This window comes from Rhineura floridana, chromosome 5 (genome assembly GCF_030035675.1).
Source record: "Rhineura floridana isolate rRhiFlo1 chromosome 5, rRhiFlo1.hap2, whole genome shotgun sequence".
Classification (NCBI taxonomy): Eukaryota; Metazoa; Chordata; class Lepidosauria; order Squamata; family Rhineuridae; genus Rhineura; species Rhineura floridana.
The window spans coordinates 4,115,219-4,137,337 of record NC_084484.1 but is presented as its reverse complement, the minus strand read 5'-3'; the positions used below and the strand labels follow the sequence as shown (position 1 = coordinate 4,137,337).

The following is a 22,119-nucleotide window of genomic DNA, read 5'->3' as shown; positions in this document are numbered from 1 at the left end:
AGGGTTTGTGGGTGTACTAAGTGTCTGAAAATCGGCACTTTGGGGATTCAGCAAACAGCAGTGTGAACATGGCATTAATAGAGCACATTGCTTGCTAAAAATGGCAGGAAGCAGCTACCTGTGTTGCACCTTGGCCCTTTGCTGTATTAGCATTAATGCAATATAGTAAGTTTAAGATTTAGGGATAAATAGAACAGAAGGCATTGTATGTGAAGCACACCAAGGTATTCTGGCACTCTGCTTTTTAATACACAATTTCACAGGTTCCCAAACTGGTCCATCAGCATCATTCAGGTGGATTTGTGGCTCAAGACAAATGGTATATCCTTCACATAAAGTATTCATATTGATTTTTAATTGTATTGCTCCTTTTATTTCTTATATTGTATACAATTGTATTGCAATTTGAACTCTATGGAATTTAAATTGTGACACAATATATATAAAAATAAAAGAAACAATACAAATACAATTAAAAATCATAGAACATCTAGCACAGCCTTTCCCAACCGGTGTGCCTCCAGATGTTGTTGGACCACAACTCCCATCAGCCTCAGCCATTGGCAATGCTGGCTGAGGCTGATGGGAGTTGTGGTCCAACAACATAGGAGGCACACTGGTTGGGAAAGGCTGACTAGCACAACACATTACAATTGCTACAACAGGCAAAAAATTCATAAAGTGGTCCGCCAAGAGACTCAGGAATTTTCAGGTGGCCGGGGGGGGCGGGGGAAGGCTGAGAGCACTACACTAATTCACTGGGAATGAGTATTATATTGGCCTGTAGGAGATGGCCTCAGTGATGGAACAAGTTTTCTGCTGCCACCCCATTACAGGACACTTGTATGCAGTGCTGCACCAGCAGAGAATGTCTGTTTCCATTCCTCCCCCACATCTCTCCCAAACTGCTCTGGAGGGTCCCCAAACCCTCCAGAACTCATTCTGTAGATACGTAAGAGGGGGCAGGGGAAGTTCTACTGCATGCACAGACAGCTGATGTGCCAGCAGAGCCGCAGCACTGGATGCAACCCAGTAGCTGAATTCCATACAGAGGACCCCATTCCATGTAATTTTGGGGAAAAACAGCCAGTCCTTCAGGAGGAACTTCACTTCTTCAAAACTGAGTTGAACACCAAATGAAAAAATGAGACAATCCACAGCGTCTGATCTGTGCTTCCTCAGAGAATTAGCCCCACAATTCAGGTTTGATTGAAAAGTAGGACAATATCCCAGTGATATACTGACAAAAAAAACCCCCACAAAATTTACAATGTATGTGCAACCCCCTTTTCCACTTTCCTAAAAGCAAAGCAACTTGCTATGTGCACCAGGCAGTCTACGTTACACTTTCTTCCATTCATGGGATTAAGCTGTTGGATAGAGTAGGATGATAAAGGAGTTGAAGAGGCATCAAAAGGGAACCAAACAGAAATGAGAAGCTGATTATGGCCAGAACTGAAAACAAAGGGTGATGAAATTGTACTACCGAACCAGAACAGACATGCAAGACTCTGCACAAGCCATACACATAGATAGCATCAGTAGCTTTCTTCATACAGTCTTGATACACAGCACAGCAGTCAATCAGCTGCTTGGCTACTGCCTCCACAGGCCAGGTTTCAAATGGTTAAAAAAAGAACCCAAAACTGCTCTAGGCTTACACTGCTAACCAGTGGCATTTCCCAGCTACTGTTAATAGTTATGACATGCCAAGAATTTAGAAATTTCCTGGCTTTTTCTCTTACACAAATCTGCCTGTTGTGATGCAAATATATGCTCCAGATAATGGCTTCTACCACTATAAATCTGTAACAATACTTTTATAGGTTTTGCCATTTTGAGATCTTAGCTCTCATTTAAAAAGCCATGTTGCATTTGCTCTGCTTGACACTATTCTTTGACCTTGCTCAGTGTGCAAAGGTCATTTCATCTTATTCTTGGAACAATAAAGGAAGCACAACATGGAATGATGCAAAAACACCTAGCTGCTCTCATTTTTGCATCCTAAAACCACCAATTTACTTTCTAGTAACCTGTGAAGCAGATGTCTACGGGGAACAGCAGAAAAAAGATACTTCAGGATTTTTGTCTACTACACTAGCCATTCTCTGGACTAGTGCTTAAGTTTGCTATTAGTTTTAGTTTAACAGATTTAGTCTTAAATTGATAAACCACACAGGTCAGTAGCATCCTGGGATTAAACCAGTATTACTTATGTATTTTAAGTTACAATTACGTCAAACTACAGCATATAAGCAATGCCTCGCGTGTGCAGAGTCCCTGCCTAATATGCTTGTTTTTGCCACCAAGGATTGTTTCTCCATTTCCGCTGCCTTACAGTCATAATTTGCCATGATAAACTGAAGAAATCCATTCCTCCTTGACTGGTGAAGAACTCAAAGTAGTACAGTCCATATTCAGTCTTCCAATTTTGTCCTCTAGCTAGTTATTGCGGTTTGTTGAACAGCAAGAAGCAGGGTCCACTTCAGAATGAAGCCTTCTTCTATACTAGTCATTTTCAGGTGTTTAAGAAGCAATTGTGGCTGGCTGATCTTCCACTTCCAGGGTCACCAATATCTGAAGACAGTCTTACACACGCATTAGGCCAGGCTATACTACTGAGATGTCAAAAATCCAAATGCACAAGAGCTACAAGCTTGCTGAAGAACCCTGCTCAACGCATTAAACCAAGAGGCATTATCTATGCTGGGTTTAAATTAGTTTTTTTTATTTTAGACAGCCTACATGACAAGTTTTTAAAAACCAATGCCTCCACTCCAATTAATTCAGGGTCAAAATAAATCAAATTAAGCTCAAGATGGCATCAGTCCAGTTTTCAGGCAATGCTGAGGCATGATGTTTTGTTGATGAATAAAGAGCAGCAGCCAATTATGATGATGATCCAGAAGGGTTGATCTCTTGTTACTGTTAAGAAATTAATAAGTGTTAGCCTATGCGTGTACCAATTCTTTATCCCAACATTAGATGTTCACTCTTAAACTGTTTTCCCCTATTCAATCTGAATTGCCATGTTTATCAGGCAGGCAGAAAGCGCGAGGAAATTGCTGTTGCATCTTAATGCAAGCCAGAGAGCAAAATGAGATGTTCCCAGCCTATCAGCGGATGCTTAACATTCAGAGTTTACATCTTACCTCCTTCCCTGAGGCTCTGTTTGAATGGGAAGCAATCTTGATTAGCACTTTTTCATCGACAGAACAATAAATGCAGTCAGCAATAGCTGTAATTGTGTTTTGATGATTAAGCACTGTATCTTTAGAACGAAATCTTTAAACAAACAGTTTTTTTATTTTTGCACAATCCTCATTTGTATTTTCTGTTCTTACCGCTCCCCCCCCCCAAAGGATCTTGTCTTCTATTTTAGTCAGTGCCAGGAGAGTAAATGAAGCCTCAACTGTTCCCATTCTCCTGACTTGCAACCTTAAAAAGTAAAGCATCTAGTCAAGCGCCTTGTGGACTGGGGATTCCAGCCACCACCTTCCTTATTGATTCTCCCACCAGAAGAGCAGAACATGCATGTGCGAAGGGAGCTGCCTGGGAGAGAAGTCTTATAGTTCAAATGTGAAGTAGTTGGTCTTCTCACAGAAAGACCACGTCACTAAAACCGGCATCCTTTCCTGTGGAATCAAACAGCTCATTTCTTAAAAAAAAAAAAAAGGATCTCTGCAGAAATCTGGAAAATTAAATTAAATGGGGAGGAGGGGTAGATTTATCCAAGAATTTGCACTGAAACTACTGCTACTGAACTTGTTCACAAATAAATCAAGAATCAAATTCTAGCTTCGTATAAACTGATGGGAGACTGAACTGGCTGTGACTAGCAAGGAAAAGTGTCCTTCCAAGCTGTAGTGGAGAGCTCAATTAAAGTGTCAACTCCATGTAATGGTGGTAAAGCAATTCCAGCAACAGAGCTGTCAGTATCATAATACCCTTAGGAGAAATGTATGGTGCAGCCCCTCTCAAAAAAGTGTGTAAAGTTCTGGTTGCATCACCTCAAGGATGCTCCAGAGCTAGAAAAACTGGAAGAAAAAGATCAAGGGATCAGAGCTCGTTTGCAAGAAAATGCTGTAATCATTTGGGCTTTTTTTATGTTTTCAAGGAAAATACTACAGGAAAGTTGTTAGAACTTTAGCGATACATGTGACTGGTATGCGAAGAAAACAATTTTTCTCCCTCTTATAGCACTAGGACTTACGTCACCCAATTAAATTAATAAGCAATACATGTATACTACAAACAAAACGTGACTTATGGAATTTCCTGCCACTAGATATAATGATTACTATTAGGTGGCTTTAAACACACTAGATACATTTATGGAGGCTAGATCTATCAATGGGTATTAGCTGCAATGAGGTAAGTGAAACCTGGTTCAGAGGCAGACCTCCACAGAACAAAAGGTGCTGGGAGCAAATGGGCTGTTGCCTTCATGCCCTGTTAAAAGAATCTGGCTAGCAACCGTTAGTTATGCTGGACTAGATGGGAGCTAAGTCTGACACAACAGGGTTTTGTTGCAGTGAATCACACTATTTGTCAGCAGTCAAAAGTTTATAACCACATGAGGAATTTATACTTACACATTTTTCCATTTCTAATCCATCCTTAAAGAAAATCATATATGGGGTGACACCATCCTCACGGAAATCCAGCAATCCCACCATTCCATCTGGATTCATGTTCTCACCTACAAAAAACTTTTTGAAGAAAAGACTCCATTGATGCAACTAAGTTATGAGAAGGAACTCATTTTTCCTTGCATAACGATGCACATTTCCTTGCCCAAGCATCAGTCACTTCTCACAGAATACTAGTTTTAAGCCAGCAGCATGCCTTACAGCATGCAACTACTAAACACACATTATCAGAGAGAGAAAAAAGCTTTGGAACTTGCCTGGTAATTTTTGAAGTTTGCAAGGATATGTTTGACTTGTTCAGCTGCTCCCGTCATAAACGGCTTTACTCTCTCTGGCTTTGTTTCCTCAAGTCTGGCTTTGATTCTGCAAAAAGAAGGCAATCTCTGAACACTACCAGTTTAACAAGTTCAAAATTTGTGCCCCTAATTTCAGTGGGCTAAAGTTTCTGAAGGCTAACCTGGAAGGAAAATGCAACATTGCTTTTCACACACCCCCGATGGACAATGAATGTTTTACTTCATCTGCCAGTATTTCAATTCTTCAAAACTGTTTTCGATTCTTTACAAGGGTATGTAGACATCATTTGACAGGAGAAAACATGCCAGCCCGTTTCACAATGTGCTTTATTAAAGCAACATTAATGGTAGAATAACTGAAGATAATTTTGCCTTGAAGGCAGGGGCTTGCCTTAGGGCCAGATATCTCGTATCTAAATACAAGGGTGCTGTGATTTAGCTAGTCTCCATACTGCTATACCACATCATCCATACAGAGCTTGAATAACTCCATCAAGCTGCAGCACAGGGGGAGATGGGAAACAGGATTACTCATCAACACTGCTAATAACCAGGGTTTTTTGGGTGCTCCTCTCCTCGAGTTGTTTCCATCCCAGCTGGTCCTTATTAAAACCTTTAAATCTTTAAAAACAGATGCTTGAGTTTGCTTTTTTTCTTCTTCCCTTTCTTCATCACTTTTTCTTTTTGTGTTGCAAGACTGAGGGCAGCAACTGTCTTTTCCTATTTATCTGTTAACCTGCTCTTTCAAAACCTGAAAGCTTTTGGCCAAAGAGCAGGATAAAAATTCCATGAATAAGAACTCCACCACAGACGATAATAAAGAAAAGCAGGAAACCAAATTCACAGCAGGAGTTGGTAATTCTTCTGCCACTCCTCACTGCCAGGCTACACAATACTAAACACTTGCACTAACAGATCACCCTACATTTCTATATTGCATCAGCAGTGCAATCACTGAGTGTATTTATTGGTGGCATACCAGAAATCTTAAATGACCCTTAAGATTTAGTGGGTTTTTTCTTTTACCTTGATAAATTAAACCTGATGTACCAATAGTATCATTAAGAAATAGAAAAAAATCCCAAAGCAGGTGAAACATAAAACCCCAGAATTAGCCGTTAAATCTATTCTTAAATGGAAACCAGACCCTTAAGGATAAACAATTGATTAGGTTTCTTTTAATTGCAGCCCGGTTATTAATAGTACGATTTGGAAGGATCTGAAAGGTGTATCTATTTCTTTGTGTGCATAGTAAAATCTGGCAATTAGCATTAATAAAATTGCCGCAGAAGTTAAAAGATGATGAAAGGGCAGAAATGTAAAAACTCTTGTGGCAGAATGTAGCAGACAATAAAAACGAGGTCCCCAAGGCGTTCCAAAATTTATGGAATATAGAAAAGGAAATGGACTACCTTCAAGTTGATCCCGACTTATGGCAACTCTATGAATAGGGATTTCATGGTAAGCAGTATTCAGAGGTGATTTACCATTGCCTCCCTCTGAGGCTAGTCCTCCCCAGCTGGCTAGGGCCTGCTCAGCTTGCCACAGCTGCCAGCTAGGGGGCAACCAAGCTCCTACTATGCAGCTTGCTCACGGCCGCACAGGTGGAAGGGCACGTAACCCCTGAGCCACTCCCTGTGGGGGTGATCTTTAGCTGGCCCTTGACACCCAGGAGACACGAGCGGGGATTTGACCTCACAGACTCTGGACTCCCAGCCAGGCTCTCCTCCCCACTGTGCTATACCAGCTGTATGGAATATATAAAGGTGACCAAATAATAACAACTGATTATTTGCTTGTATATTTAAGTGCAGGAAATCTTATTTTATATATATGTTGTTTACCCCTTACACTAAATGGATGTATGACTGTTTTTTGAAAATGAATAAAATTGGAATTAAAAACAAGAAGACACGTGTCTGGCATCTCAGAAATTATAGTTGGACATATGGAAGGAAGCAGTATCCGAGGGAAGTTTGGACACAGGTGGTTAGGGCTTCAAGTAATAGTCATCCCATTAGTTACAATCCTGCCAGAATAAAGTAACAATGGAAACATGCCCATAATGGTGTAATGTGCTGCCACCAACCTGTCCCTGCTGCATTCCGCAAGCTTGTAGACATTTTGCAAGGTCAGGCCTATGCAGTCCATGTTGCAATACCCTAGCCTGAAAGTGACAGGCACCAGGATCACTTACGCTTTCATGTAGTCCTTGATGTACTTCTTGTAAGACTCTTTAGTGAAACTTGTCTCCTGAAGGTGGTGGTTCATTACAATGTCAACACCAGTGACAACGGTGGCCTCTGCCCCTTCTCCTTCTGGACCTTCAGCAGATGCATTTCCACCAATTAAAGCATCATCTATTACACCTTCTTTTCTGCTCACCATCTGACCATTGGAACAAAAAAATTCTGATGAGAAGACACCCAACTGTGCATGTTCCTGAACACAGTCAAAGCTAAAAAGTGGAGCTTCTCGGTATTCATCACTGCAGCATTTTAAGTCCTCAGACTATAGCTCAAATAACAGCAAAGTTATTCAACTGGGACTTGTTCGTTCAGCAAGCAGGTATCAAGCTGCCAAGAGAATCTTAAATCAAAAACCTTAACTATTACGACTATGCCTTTAGTATATGAAAAACTAGTTTTCAAGATATACATACTAAACCTGCTAATCAACTTTTTATTGTTTTATTTCATCTGAATAAAAAATACCTTTAGAGTCAAGAGTGCAGCATATACTCCCAATTAAAATTAAGGGAGTTTTAAAAACACACCCCAGAATACCCAGTTTGGATGTCACCTTGGAGACTTAACAGATAGACAGATTTTGCAACAATGTAGGCAAGTTTCCGATATGCAGCTGACATATACTTGCATGACGATGTAAAAAAGATTATAAAGGCCAAAGCATGCGTCTCTAGCCACCCTGTCCCCGCTGTGCAGACCAAGCCCTGTCACTACTTGTCATTTGCTTTTTAAAGGCACAGTAAAAACAACCGTATTATTATTCTAGTCGCTATTTTCATTATGCGGTAAATACCAATAAGTTACAGTATTTACCTACCTAGTGAGTTCATGGTACAGGAGAGATTAAAAATTCCAAATTTGCCTTGGATGTTGCTAGATATCCTTATGGATAACAAGTGTCAAGTAAAGCTCCACTGAGCAACGGTGAAGGTGGCAACTACAATAATGGCCTTGTTTCCATTTCACTCCAAAACATAGTTAAGCTAAACTATGGTTTAAAGTTTGATGTGCCACGTGCTTGTGCACACTACTGAAATTACAGGCACTTCACTCCTCCCTTACTCCTACCACTGGCTAAGTTATGGTCTGGTGTAGCATTATGACAGCCAAGGCGGCAAAGTGGTTAGTGTTGGACTATGACCTGGGAAACCAGGGCTCAACCCCCCACTTAACCATAAAGCTCACTGGGTGCGCCAGTCACTACCTCTCAGCCTAACCTACCTCACAGGGTTGCTGTGAGAAGAAAATGGAGAGGGGGAGAACTATGTGCACTGCCCTCAGCTCCTCGGAGGAAAAATAGGACATAAATGCAATAATAATAAATTGTGTAGAAACCTGAGCTTCTGGTTTATTTCTCACCTAACAACCACAAGCTGTAATCCAAGTTTGTTCTTAGCTTACTGCTCATGGTTTAGTTGAGAAAAGCAAACCATGAGCCTGGGTTCAGATGTGAGGCTAAGCCAGACTACAGTTTAGCTCCCAATAGGGCAGCGGGACCAGGGGAGAAGTGAAACACCCACAATTCCAGCAGGGTCCTTTAGCATGCTGCGTTTTCTCCTTTAAGCAGTTTAGTTCAACTTTAGTTTAAAGTGATGTGCAAACAAGACCATTCTCTTAGCCACTATCCTTCACCTTCCTTGACTTTTGTTACTGGTCAGGATATGGCAACATCCAAGTTAGGCACTGAAGCACATGCAGCTACGGCATTAGTTGTCAAGGCTAGAGCTGATGTTTCCAACTTTTAAAGACAGGATGAAGCAGTCAAGGCACTTTCTGATTGGTTTGTAAATGTTTGCTATTAACTCCACCCCTATGTCCATCAAGCTTTATCCTAAAGAACTATGGCTAGTAGGTGCCTGGCAACCGTCCATTCACTTCCTGCCCTAAACCTACCTTCCCTTCCACTTCCAGGCAGAGCCCACTGGCCACTTCTTTGATCTTGTAAATATCTGAGAACATCTCATCTTCTGCAGGTGGAAGAAACAAGAAAGTAAAAAGTGTGTTAAAGTGAGCTCCCACAAGTCATCTTCCCGCCACACAATCCTCTCGGGCAGCTACCAGATTCCTCTCCTCAGGATCACTGCCCGCATTGTACCAGAGCCACCACAGGCCAGACTGCAAGCTCCATTTCCCTAGAATACTCAGCAGCAACCCGCCCCATGTCTGTGTCTAAACCGAGACAGAAGCGCTACGCGCTGCTCGACCTTCCCATGTTGCACTGCGAGCAGCCATTGTCCTCCATGGGCTGAGTGGCACTGCTCCATCCTTTGCAGGCTTAATGTGAAAGCTCTTACAAAGGTTACATCGGGAGAGGAGAAAACCGGTTCACATTTAAACCGGAAGCGCAAATAAGATGCGGGGGCCTCCTTTTCCAGTCGTTATCTCCATGCCCATACACCGACCTGGGGACGCAAGCGCAATAGCCACAGCAGCCCGCTCAGTCGCTGAGCAGTGGCAGTAGCAAAACGCATGCGCAGCGAACGGAACGTCGGGGGTATTCCCAAGCAAACTCCCTCCTCCCCCGCGGGCCGCACAGGCGCAGTAGAGTGGGACCGCGCGCGCTACCTAGCCCGGAATGCGGGGCTGCGCAACCGCAGTATGTGCCACTGGGGCTGAGCGGGGCCCAGCCTTGATACTACCCTCCCCCGTCCCCCCTCCCGTCGTCTTAAAAAGAAAAATGAAGGAATCTTTTGCTCACGGCTGATGCAGTCGCGGTAGATGATCATGGCTGAGGAGTCGGGCAAAGATGGGTCAAGCTGGCGGGCGGTCTCAGGGAGCGGAGCGACTCAGCAGCAGCTCCCAGGGAGAACAAGGAGCGAGGCGAGAAAAGGCCGAGGCGGCGCCTCCGCTGAGCTCATATAGCCAGGAGGGTACGTCCCTGCCATCCGTACGTCACCAATCCCTGCGCTCCTCTTTACGCATAAAACTATGACGTAAACACGCTCGCAAGTTGTCAGCCTCAGCTGTTCCTTATATTCCCATAGAGACAATAAATTTAAGAGTAACTCTCTCCATAGAGCTTCCAGGTTCCTTTACACCCGGTTTTTTCCCCTCCCCAGGGCGGAAAGGTTAGCTGCCCACAGAAGATATAGAACTGTTGTGGCTATGATTTGGCAACCGCATGTCCACACTGAAACAAGACAACAACAAAGAGAGGAGTTCTTGCTATCTGTAACTCAGATTATGTTTCATGTGTTTTTTTTAGTTCATCTATGTTTCAAAAACTTGTCTTTCACTTGCCAATAAAATGCAGTTATTCCCATGTTGCAAGCTGGTGCGCCACTATAGTGGTGCATTCCACTGTTAATACTACTGATTAAAGGTGAGGCTGGTTTGACCAAAAGTCCCCCATATAAAACACCCTTCAGGTGCAGGAAGGGAAACCTACTTAAATTGTCCCCTGAGGAGCCTTCCAACACAAACACAGAGCTCTACACACTGCCACTACACTGATGGTGCAGCCACCATAGCCAATACATGCTCATCCTTCAACAGGAGAGGGAAGCACTGCAGAAAGAAAAGTAAAACATGTGCAAAACATGAGACACACCCCCAGCATCCATGGCAACGCCAGTACTGCCCACAAACCTCAAGATACTCAGAGACCACTCAGAAATAGAGAGAGCCAATCCATGCTGCTAATCTGAGGTCATGACCATAATGATGCCAATGTGTAACATTTTGACTTGGAGGATGTTTTACCCATGCTGTTTTCATCACAATAGGACTTATACAGCACTTGTTTGGGAAAGTGTGCTGTTGACTCCTCACGAAAAAAAAATATCAGTTATCCTCTACGCATCTGTGAACAGGTGAAGAGCTTACATGTAAGAGGGTCCAAGTATGATTTTCAGACAAGATTGACTCCATACCTCTTCTTTAGAAATTAAGCCATATCGCACGACATACGCTTTTGATTTCATGTATTGATTATACCTACACATCCATTGTCAAAAAACAAAATAAACACCAAAATCTTTTTAAATGTGAGGAACACTTGCTTCCAGTTTTCCTCCCTACAAAAATTATTAGAATTTAATTAATTAAATTTATATCCCGCCCTTTCTCCCAGTAGGACCCCAGGACAGCAAACAAAAACACTAAAAATACTCTAAAATGTCTCAAAAACAGACTTTAAAATATATTAAAACAAAGCATCCTTAAAAACATCTTAAAATAAAACATCTTTAAGCTTTCAAAACATCTTAAAAAGCAATTCCAACACAGACTCAGACTAATTCAATTTAGTCTTTCATTATCCAAAACACTTCTTTCCCTAAATTAAAATAACAAAGAACCCTTCCCAAACATTAGACCAAAACCTGATTGTTTCATTTGTGACAAGGCACAACAAAACATATTTTCAGTGCATGGCTCAGTCCTGAAAATGTGAAATATGTATTTAACCCGCCAATCAAACATTTGGCTGAACCAGATTGTTATGATAGTCTGTGAACCACATTCAGCAAAGACATGGCACATCAGATTCTTTTATTCCCCCATTTATTATTTAAGATGTTATTTTAGTAATTACTTTGCTCTAATGCAGGGGTTCCTAAACTGTGATCCATAAACCACCAATGGTCTGCAAGCTTCATTCAGGTGGTCCACGGCATGTCTGCATAAAATATAAACACTTATTTTAAGTATATTTTTATTTCTTCTTTTATTTATTATATTCCATTTTATTGTAGTATAATTTAAATTCTATGGAATGCAAACTATAAAACATTAAAATAGAATGTAAGAAATAAAAGCAATAAAAACACAATTAAAAATCGCATCATGATTGCTAAGACATTCAAAAAAATCATTAAGTGGACCACCAAGATCATCAGCAATTTTCAGTGGTCCATGGCAGAAAAGGTTTGGGAAACACTGCTCTAATGGATTAACCTGTCCATCTTAAAAAAAACACCTGCAAATACCAAAAGAAAGACATAATGTGTTTCCTACTTTTTCATTTACTTCAACTAAACTTTAAAAAGTCAGGATAGAGACTGAAAGGCTATGTCATTTGACTTTCTTTTTCAAAATGTTTTACTAAACATTTAACTAAAACAAGCAAACAAAATGTGTGAGACAAAAATAGTAATAATAGAATAACCAATCACTTGTTTTATTGTTTTGGGCTTGGTACAATAATATATAATCTTTGAATTAATTAATCTTATTTGCAAAATTAATAACTAAATTACATCTGTTATCTTCTCCTTCCTCCCTGATGTCCTATGGTAAAAACCATGTAAAAAATCAAAGCTGACAATTAATTAAATTACATGGAGTCATTTGACTTTCTTCTGACAACAAATTTAGTCCCCTGGCCTCTGGGTGGTTCAATATAAAAACAGCAAGTACTATTTACTTGTTACATTTATACCCCACCTTTCTTTCACCATGGAACCCAAGACAGCATACACGTGATTCCCAGGCAGTCTCCCATCCAGTCACTGTCCAGACCCAGATCTGCTTAGCTTTAGCAAGGCAGTGGCCTCATGTGCCTTCAGACCAAAGCCAGAGACAGTATTAGACTGAAGAGGTTGTAAACACGAATTTATTCGGTTCTGGTTAGCCACTGTGAGAAGAGGATGCTGGACTAGATGGGCCACTGGCTTGATCCAGCAGCCTCTTCTTATGTTCTTATGCTCCATGTTGTTGCATTTCAAGGAAAGGAATCTGAGGACAGACTGAATCAGTTTTTTTTCCCTCATCTGATTTGCTTCTGAAATTACTTGCAAGAACTGTTGTTGTTGTTGTTATGTGCCTTCAAGTCGATTACGACTTATGGCGACCCTATGAATCAGTGACCTCCAAGAGCATCTGTCAAGAACTGCCGTGTTCAGATCTTGTAAGTTCAGGTCTGTGGCTTCCTTTATGGAATCAATCCATCTCTTGTTTGGCCTTCCTCTTTTTCTACTCCCTTCTGTTTTTCCAAGCATTATGGTCTTTTCTAGGGAATCATGTCTTCTCATGATGTGTCCAAAGGATGATAACCTCAGTTTCATCATTTTAGATTCTAGTAACAGTTCTGGTTTAATTTGTTCTAACACCCAATAGTTTGTCTTTTTCGCAGTCCATGGTATACGCAAAGCTCTCATCCAACACCACATTTCAAAGGAGTTGATTTTTCTCTTGTCCGCATTTTTCACTGTCCAACTTTCACATCCATACATAGAGATCGGGAATACCATGGTCTGAATGATCCTGACTTTGGTGTTCAGTGATACATCTTTGCATTTAAGGACCTTTTCTAATTCTCTCATAGCTGCCGTCCCCAGTCCTAGCCTTCTTCTGATTTCTTGATTATTGTCTCCATTTTGGTTAATGATAATCCTTGACAAGTTCAATGTCCTCACTGTCAACGTTAAAGTTACGTAAATCTTCTGCTGTCATTATTTTAGTCTTTTTGATGTTCAGCTGTAGTCCTGCTTTTGTGATTCCCTCTTTAACTTCCATCAGCATTCGTTTCAAATCATTACTGGTTTCTGCTAATAGTATGGTATCGTCTGCATATCTTAAATTATTGATGTTTCTCCCTCCAATTTTCACACCTCCATCTTGGTCCAATCCCGCTTTCCGTATGATATGTTCTGCGTACAGATTTAACACATAAAGTGATAAAATACACCCCTGTCTCACACCTCCAATGGGGAACCAATCGGTTTCTCCATAGTCTGTCCTTACAGTAACCTCTTGTCTAGAGTATACGTTGTGCATCAGGACAATCAGATGCTGTGGCACCCCCATTTCTTTTAAAGCACTCCATAGTTTTTCATGATGTACACAGTCAAAGGCTTTGCTGTAATCTATAAAGCACAGGGTGATTTTCTTCTGAAATTCCTTGCTCTATTCCATTAATTATCCAACATATGTTTGCGATATGATCTCTGATGCCTCTTCCCTTTCTAAATCCTGCTAGGAGTCTAGCCTCTTGGTCTAGACTCCTGACAGCATTGCTCTCAGCTTCTTCAACACTCTCAAACCCCCTCACCACATTAAGGTGTGCATCCTAAAGCGGGTGCAAGAACTAGATGGTGCTAAATCTAGTGTGCTTCTGATACTACTGTTATGTCCCCTATAGCAACACTAGTATCCTATCAAATTATGTGACTTTGCACTTGGGCAGCAGCTAGTATACCCTATCCAAGACTACTGACTATTGTGGCATAAATAACGGGTAGTGTTCAATGCTAGGAATACTCAGAGTGGACCCATTGAAGTTAATAGACATGACTAACTTAGGATCATTAACTTCAATGGGTCTACTCTGAGCAGGACTTAGCTGAATACAACCAATATAGGATGAACATTCTGAAGTAAATATTTGGTACATTTGTAAAGTAGCAATTTTTGTTTTGTTTTTTAGACTGTTCCCAGTTAGGATTTCTCTGAGATACTATGGAGTTCAAACCAACTGTATTGAGGACAGGAGAGAGCTGGGACTTTAGGGCACAATCCTATGTTGAAGTTCCATCTGTTGAGGGATTTAGCATCTGGAAGATTTTAGGATCATAACAGATACAATAAGAACTCCCCCAATCCTCCAGTGGAAGATTCCACTGGCGAAGATACACCAGTGGAGCATCAACATGGGGTGGAGATGTAGGCAGGATGGAGGAGGAGCACACTTACACCAAATCACGTACCAAATCCCTTCAATCCACAATCATGCCCCCATCAACTTTACACTAAACACAGACCTGGTGTAAGGAATTCCTTTCCAATGACTTCCATGAGAGGAGAGGATTTTTTAAAATAGCTGTCCCACGTCTTACCCTAGGGCCAGCCTTATCAACAAGCAGCTGATTTGGGGTAACATGAAAGGGCAGAAAATTGTCCAGCCCATTGGCCAACCCCCTCCCCTTGGCAATCCATGTTGCCAGTCCACATACATCCCTGCAATTCAGCCTGATATGCCAGCATTGCTGGGTAGTATCCCAGCAGGCTATTATCTGTGATTGCTAAATTGATCCTCCATGTTTAGGAGCAATATGCCTCTGAATACTAGTTGTTGAGGGACAAGTGAGGGAGGATTATTACCTTCATACCATGCTCATTGGTTTCCAGGAAAGCTCCTGGCGGGCCATTGGTTGAAATATTGGAGATGGAGTCTTGGTCTGATCTGGTTTGGCTCCTTGCATGTCATGATCCTGTGTACAAAGTAATCAGAGAAAATTAACATGTCAGCAAGAAGGCTGATCTAGAAACCAGGGCTGTGGAGTCGGAGTCGTGGAGTCGGTGTCGGTAGAAATGTACTGACTCCGACTCCGGCTTCAAAATAAATTTTGATTGACAATTTTTTTAAAATATAAATTCAAAATGTCAAAGAAGCTTCCCATGAAGTCAGCTGTAGTTGAGCATTTCACCATAACTCAAGATAGAAAACATTTTATGTGTCAGTGTATGACACAGGACCCAGATGAAGACAAATGCTGTGATGCCAAGATCAGCACATATTCAGGCAGCGATAAAAATGCTCCTACGAGAGCTTCCAATTTAAAAAGACATTTACAGCCCTTTCCAGGGCTGTGGAGTTGGAAGCAATTTTGGGTGGAGTCGGAGTCAGAAAGTAGAAAAATAGAGGAGTCGGAGTTGAAGGTTTGGCGTACCGACTCCACAGCCCTGCTAGAAACGTACTTCTCGCATCCAGTTTTCTATGTGCTGAGATTTTATCATATACAAGAACATTCAACCAAGCTAGACAGAAATCAGCACAAGCTAACTAAAAACTACTGCAATTGCCATACACAAAATGTTCGGTATTATAAAAATACACACAGAAATAGGAACTAATTTGGTTGGTCCTATTTCTTAGCAGAGATATAAAAACACAAGCAGCAGAGTGAGAATGTAACCAGCCCCACCTTTCTCCAGAGCTTGGAAGATTACTTTTAAAAAGTAATAAATTACAGTTACAGTTACATGGCCCAAAAAGTAGTAATTACTGTTACAGTTACAATTGCTCTGAAAGTAACTGATTACTTTACTTTTCCTCCAAAGTAATCACTACAATTACATTTCAGTTACTTTAAAAAAAAGCCTACAAGGTGCTGGCCTTGGCTGCTGCTTGTAGATGCAGAATACCTTAAGTCTATTACTCCAATTGCTGAGCCATCTCAATCTCAACACTGAACCATTGAGCAATGGCGGCCTAATATTTATGGAACCCCTTTAGCACCAAATGGATCCAAGAATGAACAGGCCAATAGTATGATCGTCACTCCAATATCAACAATTTTAGGACAAGGAAAATATAATCGTCCAAACACTCCTCATCACTTTAAGAATTTTTGTTTGCCACGTTGCCTAGTAACTCCTACTGGAGTCTCACAAAGAACCGAAAACTCCGTTTTGAACATACCAATACATAGGAATTATTCAACGTTACTTTTTAATGCGAGATCAGTAAATAACAAGACAGCTTTCATCTATGATCTGATTAAAGATACATGCGCTGATTTCGCATGTATAACCGAAACTTGGCTTGAAGACTCAGGTGGAGCTAATCTAAACGGCCTCTGCCCTCCGGGATACGCTGCTCTTCACCAACCGAGACTAGACAATCGAGGGGGGGTGTAGCCTTTATTTATCGTGAATCCATCTTGTTATCTAGATTACCTTACAAAATTTATCCAGGTTTTGAACTCCTTGGCCTAAAGCTTGGTCATCAGGATCCTATTGTAATCTTATTAATTTATCGTCCTCCTCACTCCCCAACTGATTCAATGTCGGAACTGTTTGATTTAATCTCAGGACTGATGTTGGAATCCCCCAAACTTTTAATATTGGGAGATTTCAACATTCATGTAGACTCCCCTTCTCTTCGATCAGTACAAGATTTTTTGACTATGATGTCCACTCTGGGGTTACAGCAATTAGTACAGGCTTCAACTCACACTGCAGGCCATACTCTTGATCTCATTTTTCAATCACACCTAGACTTAAACGATTTTCGTATAGATAACATTACAATCTCTCCACTACTATGGTCTGATCATCATCTGATTCGATTTAAATTATCAGCATCATTTTCGTCTCCCAGGATTACGCCTCCTACTAAACTATACCGCCCTAAAAGATTATTAGATCCTGATACGTTTATAACCAAGCTTAAAAATTATACAAGCCCGTCTATGGGAGTGCACATTGATATCGTGACCAACTCATGGAACAATATGATGACTGAGATAGTGGATGCAATAGCTCCTCTCCATCCTCTGAAAACAACCAGATCTAAATCCGCCCCTTGGTTTTCGAGTGATCTTTTGAAAATAAAACGTTCCTATCGATGTCTAGAAAGGCGTTGGCAAAAGACAAAAAGTCCATCTGATCGAATACAAGCAAAGAGATTTGCCAAATTCTACGCCTCAGCCAGACTGACAGCCCAAAGACGTTTTTATTCAACAGCAATTGCCTCAGCGGGAAACCAACCAAAAGAACTTTATCGCATAGTAAATGGTCTTCTGCATCCGCCTCAATCTGCTTCCCACTCAGTTTATTCCCAGGCCCGTTGCCAGGAATTTGCCACATTCTTTGAGGCAAAGGTTGAACAGATCCGATCTACCTTAGATCATACGGAGATGACAGACGCAAATACTGTCATATCAGAAACGGTCTGCCCTTCCGTCTTTTCCACTTTCCAACCTGTTCTCCCGGATGACATTCCTCAGTTTCTCAGCAGAATGAATCCAACTACCTGTTTACTTGATCCATGCCCCTCCTGGCTTATAAAAACATCAAAAGCTGAATTGGCAAATTGGCTTAGTATAATTGTTAATTCTTCTTTACAACAAGGCCGCTTACCTGAATGTCTGAAAGAAGCTATTGTTATACCACTATTAAAAAAACCCTCTCTTGATCCCATAGTGCTTAATAATTTCTGACCGGTATCCAACTTGCCTTTCCTGAGTAAAGTCATTGAAAGAGCCGTAGCTACACAGCTACAAATGTTCATTGACACCATCGACTGCTACGACTCCTTACAATCAGGTTTCAGGCCAAATCATGGGACAGAAACAGCCTTAGTCGCATTAATTGACGACCTTCGGCTAGAATTAGATAAGGGTAATCTGTCACTACTAGTTCTATTAGATTTATCAGCCGCTTTCGACACTATCAATCATGACATCTTGCTAGGTCGTCTCTCGGAAATTGGACTTAAAGGCGTGACCCTACAGTGGCTCCGCTCCTTCTTAGAAGGCAGACTTCAAAAAGTTGCCCTCGGGGATTACTGTTCAGAACCCTGGCCTTTAAGATATGGCGTTCCGCAGGGCTCTGTCCTATCCCCGATGTTATTTAACATTTATATGAGGCCTCTAGGCAAGATCATTCAAAAATTTGGAATTCATTACCATCAGTATGTGGACGATACACAGCTTTATTGCTCTTTTTCACCAAATGACACAGAGGCTATTCTTCCTCTTAACTTATGTCTCACGGCAATTCAGAATTGGATGACCAGAAACAAACTGAAGTTAAATCCAGAAAAGACAGAGGTCATCCTGATTGGAAAAAGTTCTCCTCAAGAAACTGAATTTTTACCATCACTGAATGGAATACTACTCCCGCTGAAGACTCAAGTCCGTAGCTTGGGCATAATTCTGGACTCAAATTTGACCTTAGAACCTCAAGTTGCGGCTGTCTCAAGAGCTGCATTTGCCAAATTAAAGCTGGTCCGCCAACTGCAACCATTTTTAGGAATGGCTGATCTAAGAAAAGTAACCCAAGCCTTGGTAACTTCGTGGCTGGATTATTGTAATTCCTTGTATGTTGGACTCCCGATTAGATCGCTTCGACCGCTCAAATTGGTACAAAGAGCAGCGGCAAGGATGATCACAAGAACTGGCCCTCAGACCCATACCACGCCTCTTCTATATCATCTACACTGGCTCCCCATAGAACTTCGACACCAGTTTAAGTTACTGGTTCTAACGTTTAAAGCCCTACATGGATTAGCACTGGCGTATTTAGCGAACCGTCTCTTTAAATTTAAAACCCATCAACCCATGAGATCAAGTGCCGAATACACCCTTAGGGTTCCATCAACTTTTACCATCCGCCAAATGGCCGTTAGAAAACAAGCTTTTTCTGTCGCAGCACCTACCTTTTGGAACAATCTACCACTTGAGATACGGCTCTCTCCCTCCCTTATGGACTTTCATCGTCGGACCAAAACTTTTTTATTTTATCAAGCTTTTAATTGTTAAAGGGAAATGTCTCTGACTTTTTAGTAATTATTGTTATACTTTGTTTGATTCTGTACTAATGAATTATTTTACTTTGTTCACCGCTCTGAATTTGGATTTTCTGAACTAGAGCGGGATATAAATCTGTAAATAAATATAAAACAACATTAAAAATAAACAAACACATACAGAGGTAGTAGAATAATTATTTTTATTCATAAGATAGCAATGGTAGTCTCTCCACTGGTAAGGGTGGTGGGGAGGGAGGCAGAGGCCACAGCTCAGATCTTTGCACGTCAAACCAAGTGCAACACCCCCCCCACTCAGCCAGCCAGCATAATCTCTGTCTCTTAACCACCACCCAGGCCCTGTCCTGCCACCAACTAAGGGACAGTCACTCAAGCAAACATTTTCCCCTGAGATGCAAAAAAGTTAAAATACTGGAAATGCAGCATAGTAGCCAGAGTGGGTGGTGGAGGCCAGTTTGTGTGCCAAGTGCAAACACAATATTCACACACACACACACGCACACGCACACACACAGAGTCATCTTTCACCTCCACAGTTCTTTATCTCCATTCTGCTGCTGCCTCCTTCTCCTCCTTTATCCATGTTCTTGACCTCTAGATCCTTTCCCCTCCAATCCATTCTTCACCACCACTATCTGTTTTTTTAAATAATTGTTTTCTCCACTCCACCCTGTCTCACTCTCTGCCTCCTCCCTCATCGCCTCCTACCCATCCACAGAGCGTAAGGAAAGAGCAACACTGCACAGAAGCCCAGTTTGAGGCACATGAATTTCATCTACAAATCAGAGGAGCAGAAGACTTCCCCTGCTCCCCCCCAAGTAATGCCCAAAAGTAACTCTGGAAACGTTACAATTACTCCACAAAAGTAGTAAAATTACACCTAGTTCTATTACAATCAAAATGTAAAGGAATTACCCACTCGTTACTCAAAAAAGTAATGAATTACAAGTAATTCGTTACTTGTAGCTAGTTACTTCCAAGCTCTGCCTTTCTCTATATAAATAACAACAGACACAATCCTTTAGGTGAAAGAAAAGAATGTTTACTCACAACCTCTTCACATGTTCAGAAGAAGATAGGCTCTAGCTTAGAGGAAAGAAAAATATAGAAGTCTCAGTCCATCTTGGTGTTCGTATTTATGCTCTTAGCGGAGAGCATCATGCCATGCAGCCTCTCTCAAAGGTAGGAAGATCAGCAATGGTGAATATTCAAAAATCCCCCAGGACAAAGGAGGAGGAAGTCAGATAAGTAACCCCACCCATTAGGAAGTTACATCATGGTAAAACAGGTACATGGGATATTCCCCAAATATCCCTTAAAGTGACCATGCAACATTTGCCTATTCCAACACAAAAAAGGTTGTGAGGATCAGCTTAGTCCGTGTTAAGAATCCTGGCCTTAGTTAAGAAGTTATCAGGGAGGCTGCTGGCCTCAGATTCTGAATGGTTTACACCACACTAGTACTTACTGACACTCCACTGGTGTACTGGCCAGAATAGATTTCGGTCTAGTTCCTACAACAGGGGAGGTGGTGAAATGGTTTCTGGACTGTATGAGTTCAGAGTGGAAGAAATTGTCTTGGTTGAATGTTCCTGCAGCTGCTGGTGTAGACAGGCAGTACGTAGCAGCCAAGCAGTGATGGGGGAGGGGAAGGAGAGCCCCCAATGCTGCTACTTGTCATCCTTACAAGGTGGAAGAGGAGGGCAAGCACTCAGTACCTTGCAAGGCTGTTGATGCCATGGGACTATGCCTTCTAATACACTTCCCCAGCAACCACCCCTGCCTGCATGAGGAGGAGCCCCACTCCCCTGTCCCTTGCTTGGCCAGCTGGCACTTTGTCAGCTATGAAACTCACTGGGTAACCCTGAGCTAGCCAAGCAGTATCCCTCAGCCTTCACAAGGGTAATGCGAGGATAAGAGAGGATAATCCCTAACATATATATTCATGTGAAGATTTAATAAGAATGCCTTTCATGATTTGTACAGGGCGCACCGGGTCAGTGTTCAGGTACCCCTCTCTCTGACAGAACTTCTCCTCTCTCCTCCCCCCGACCCGGCCCATCCCATCCCATCCCATCCAACGCCGTGCCCGGACAGGACAAGGCAGTAACTCCCTTCCCATCTCTCAACAGCTCACTTCAGGAGAGAAACTTAGAAAGTGGGGGGGGGGTAAGGGCAGAGGTTCCCCTCCGGGAATTAAGGACGGAACTTTCTTATTGGGTGGTTTGTCAAGGACAGTGGCCAAAGCGTGCCTGCTCCGAGGTGCTACCACTACAGTCAGTGCGAGTGGTGGCGACCTCGCGTGCTTTCTCCTGCCCTCCGTCTCTAGCCAAACTATCTCATCTCTGTCATGCCTGCTGGTTGGGGACATGCACATTTATAGGCTGTCCTGGTGCTCTCTCCCTCCCTTCTTTTGGCATTCGCTCTGCATCAGTTGTGTTAGCGAAGGGCACCGGGGCTCCTTCTAGTCCGCTTGCCGGTGGGTGGCAGGGGCAGAAGCTGATGGTAGGTAGGCGAAGGTGCAGGTCTTTAGGTGTGTGGCTGAACTTTGCTTCCTTTTGTTCCTGGCTGTGTTCAAGTTGGGTTGTCTCCCCCCAACTGTAGTGCCTTTATGACCTTACTGAGGTGGCAGAGGTGTCTCCGGGCTGTGTCGATTGAAACTGCAAGGGACGGGCACCACATGATGAAATACCCCTCCGTATGACACA

General features: G+C 42.0%; 2 protein-coding genes and 1 non-coding gene across 3 annotated transcripts in view; 1 reads left to right on the top strand and 2 right to left on the bottom strand.

Annotated features, from left to right (window-relative positions):
- Positions 1-2,184: 2,184 nt before the first annotated feature.
- Positions 2,185-10,038, bottom strand: TPT1 (tumor protein, translationally-controlled 1). The gene is made up of 6 exons (XM_061629863.1): positions 9,896-10,038; positions 9,091-9,164; positions 7,146-7,336; positions 4,910-5,015; positions 4,596-4,712; positions 2,185-2,925 (listed from the first exon to the last, which is right to left on the bottom strand). The coding sequence occupies exons 1-6, from the start codon at positions 9,921-9,923 to the stop codon at positions 2,923-2,925; spliced, it is 519 nt and encodes a 172-aa protein (XP_061485847.1). The 5' UTR covers positions 9,924-10,038; the 3' UTR covers positions 2,185-2,922.
- Positions 2,999-3,129, bottom strand: LOC133386391 (small nucleolar RNA SNORA31). Its single transcript, XR_009763132.1, has one exon. It is a non-coding gene; the product is annotated as a small nucleolar RNA SNORA31 (small nucleolar RNA).
- Positions 9,944-22,119, top strand: part of SLC25A30 (solute carrier family 25 member 30) — a 69,008-nt gene continuing 56,832 nt past the window's right edge. The window contains 1 exon segment of the mRNA XM_061629333.1: positions 9,944-10,067. Within this exon segment, the coding sequence (XP_061485317.1) occupies positions 9,944-10,067 (124 nt within the window).

Bases quoted from the DNA above. Each gene is read 5' to 3' on its own strand.
- TPT1 (XM_061629863.1), bottom strand. From the start codon at position 9,923: ATGATCATCTACCGCGACTGCATCAGCC. The intron at 7,337-9,090 runs GTAGGTTTAGGG...TCCAATGGTCAG, and splicing joins GCCTGGAAGTGGAAGGGAAG to ATGGTGAGCAGAAAAGAAGG. The intron at 4,713-4,909 runs GCAAGTTCCAAA...TTCTTCAAAAAG, and splicing joins CAAACTTCAAAAATTACCAG to TTTTTTGTAGGTGAGAACAT.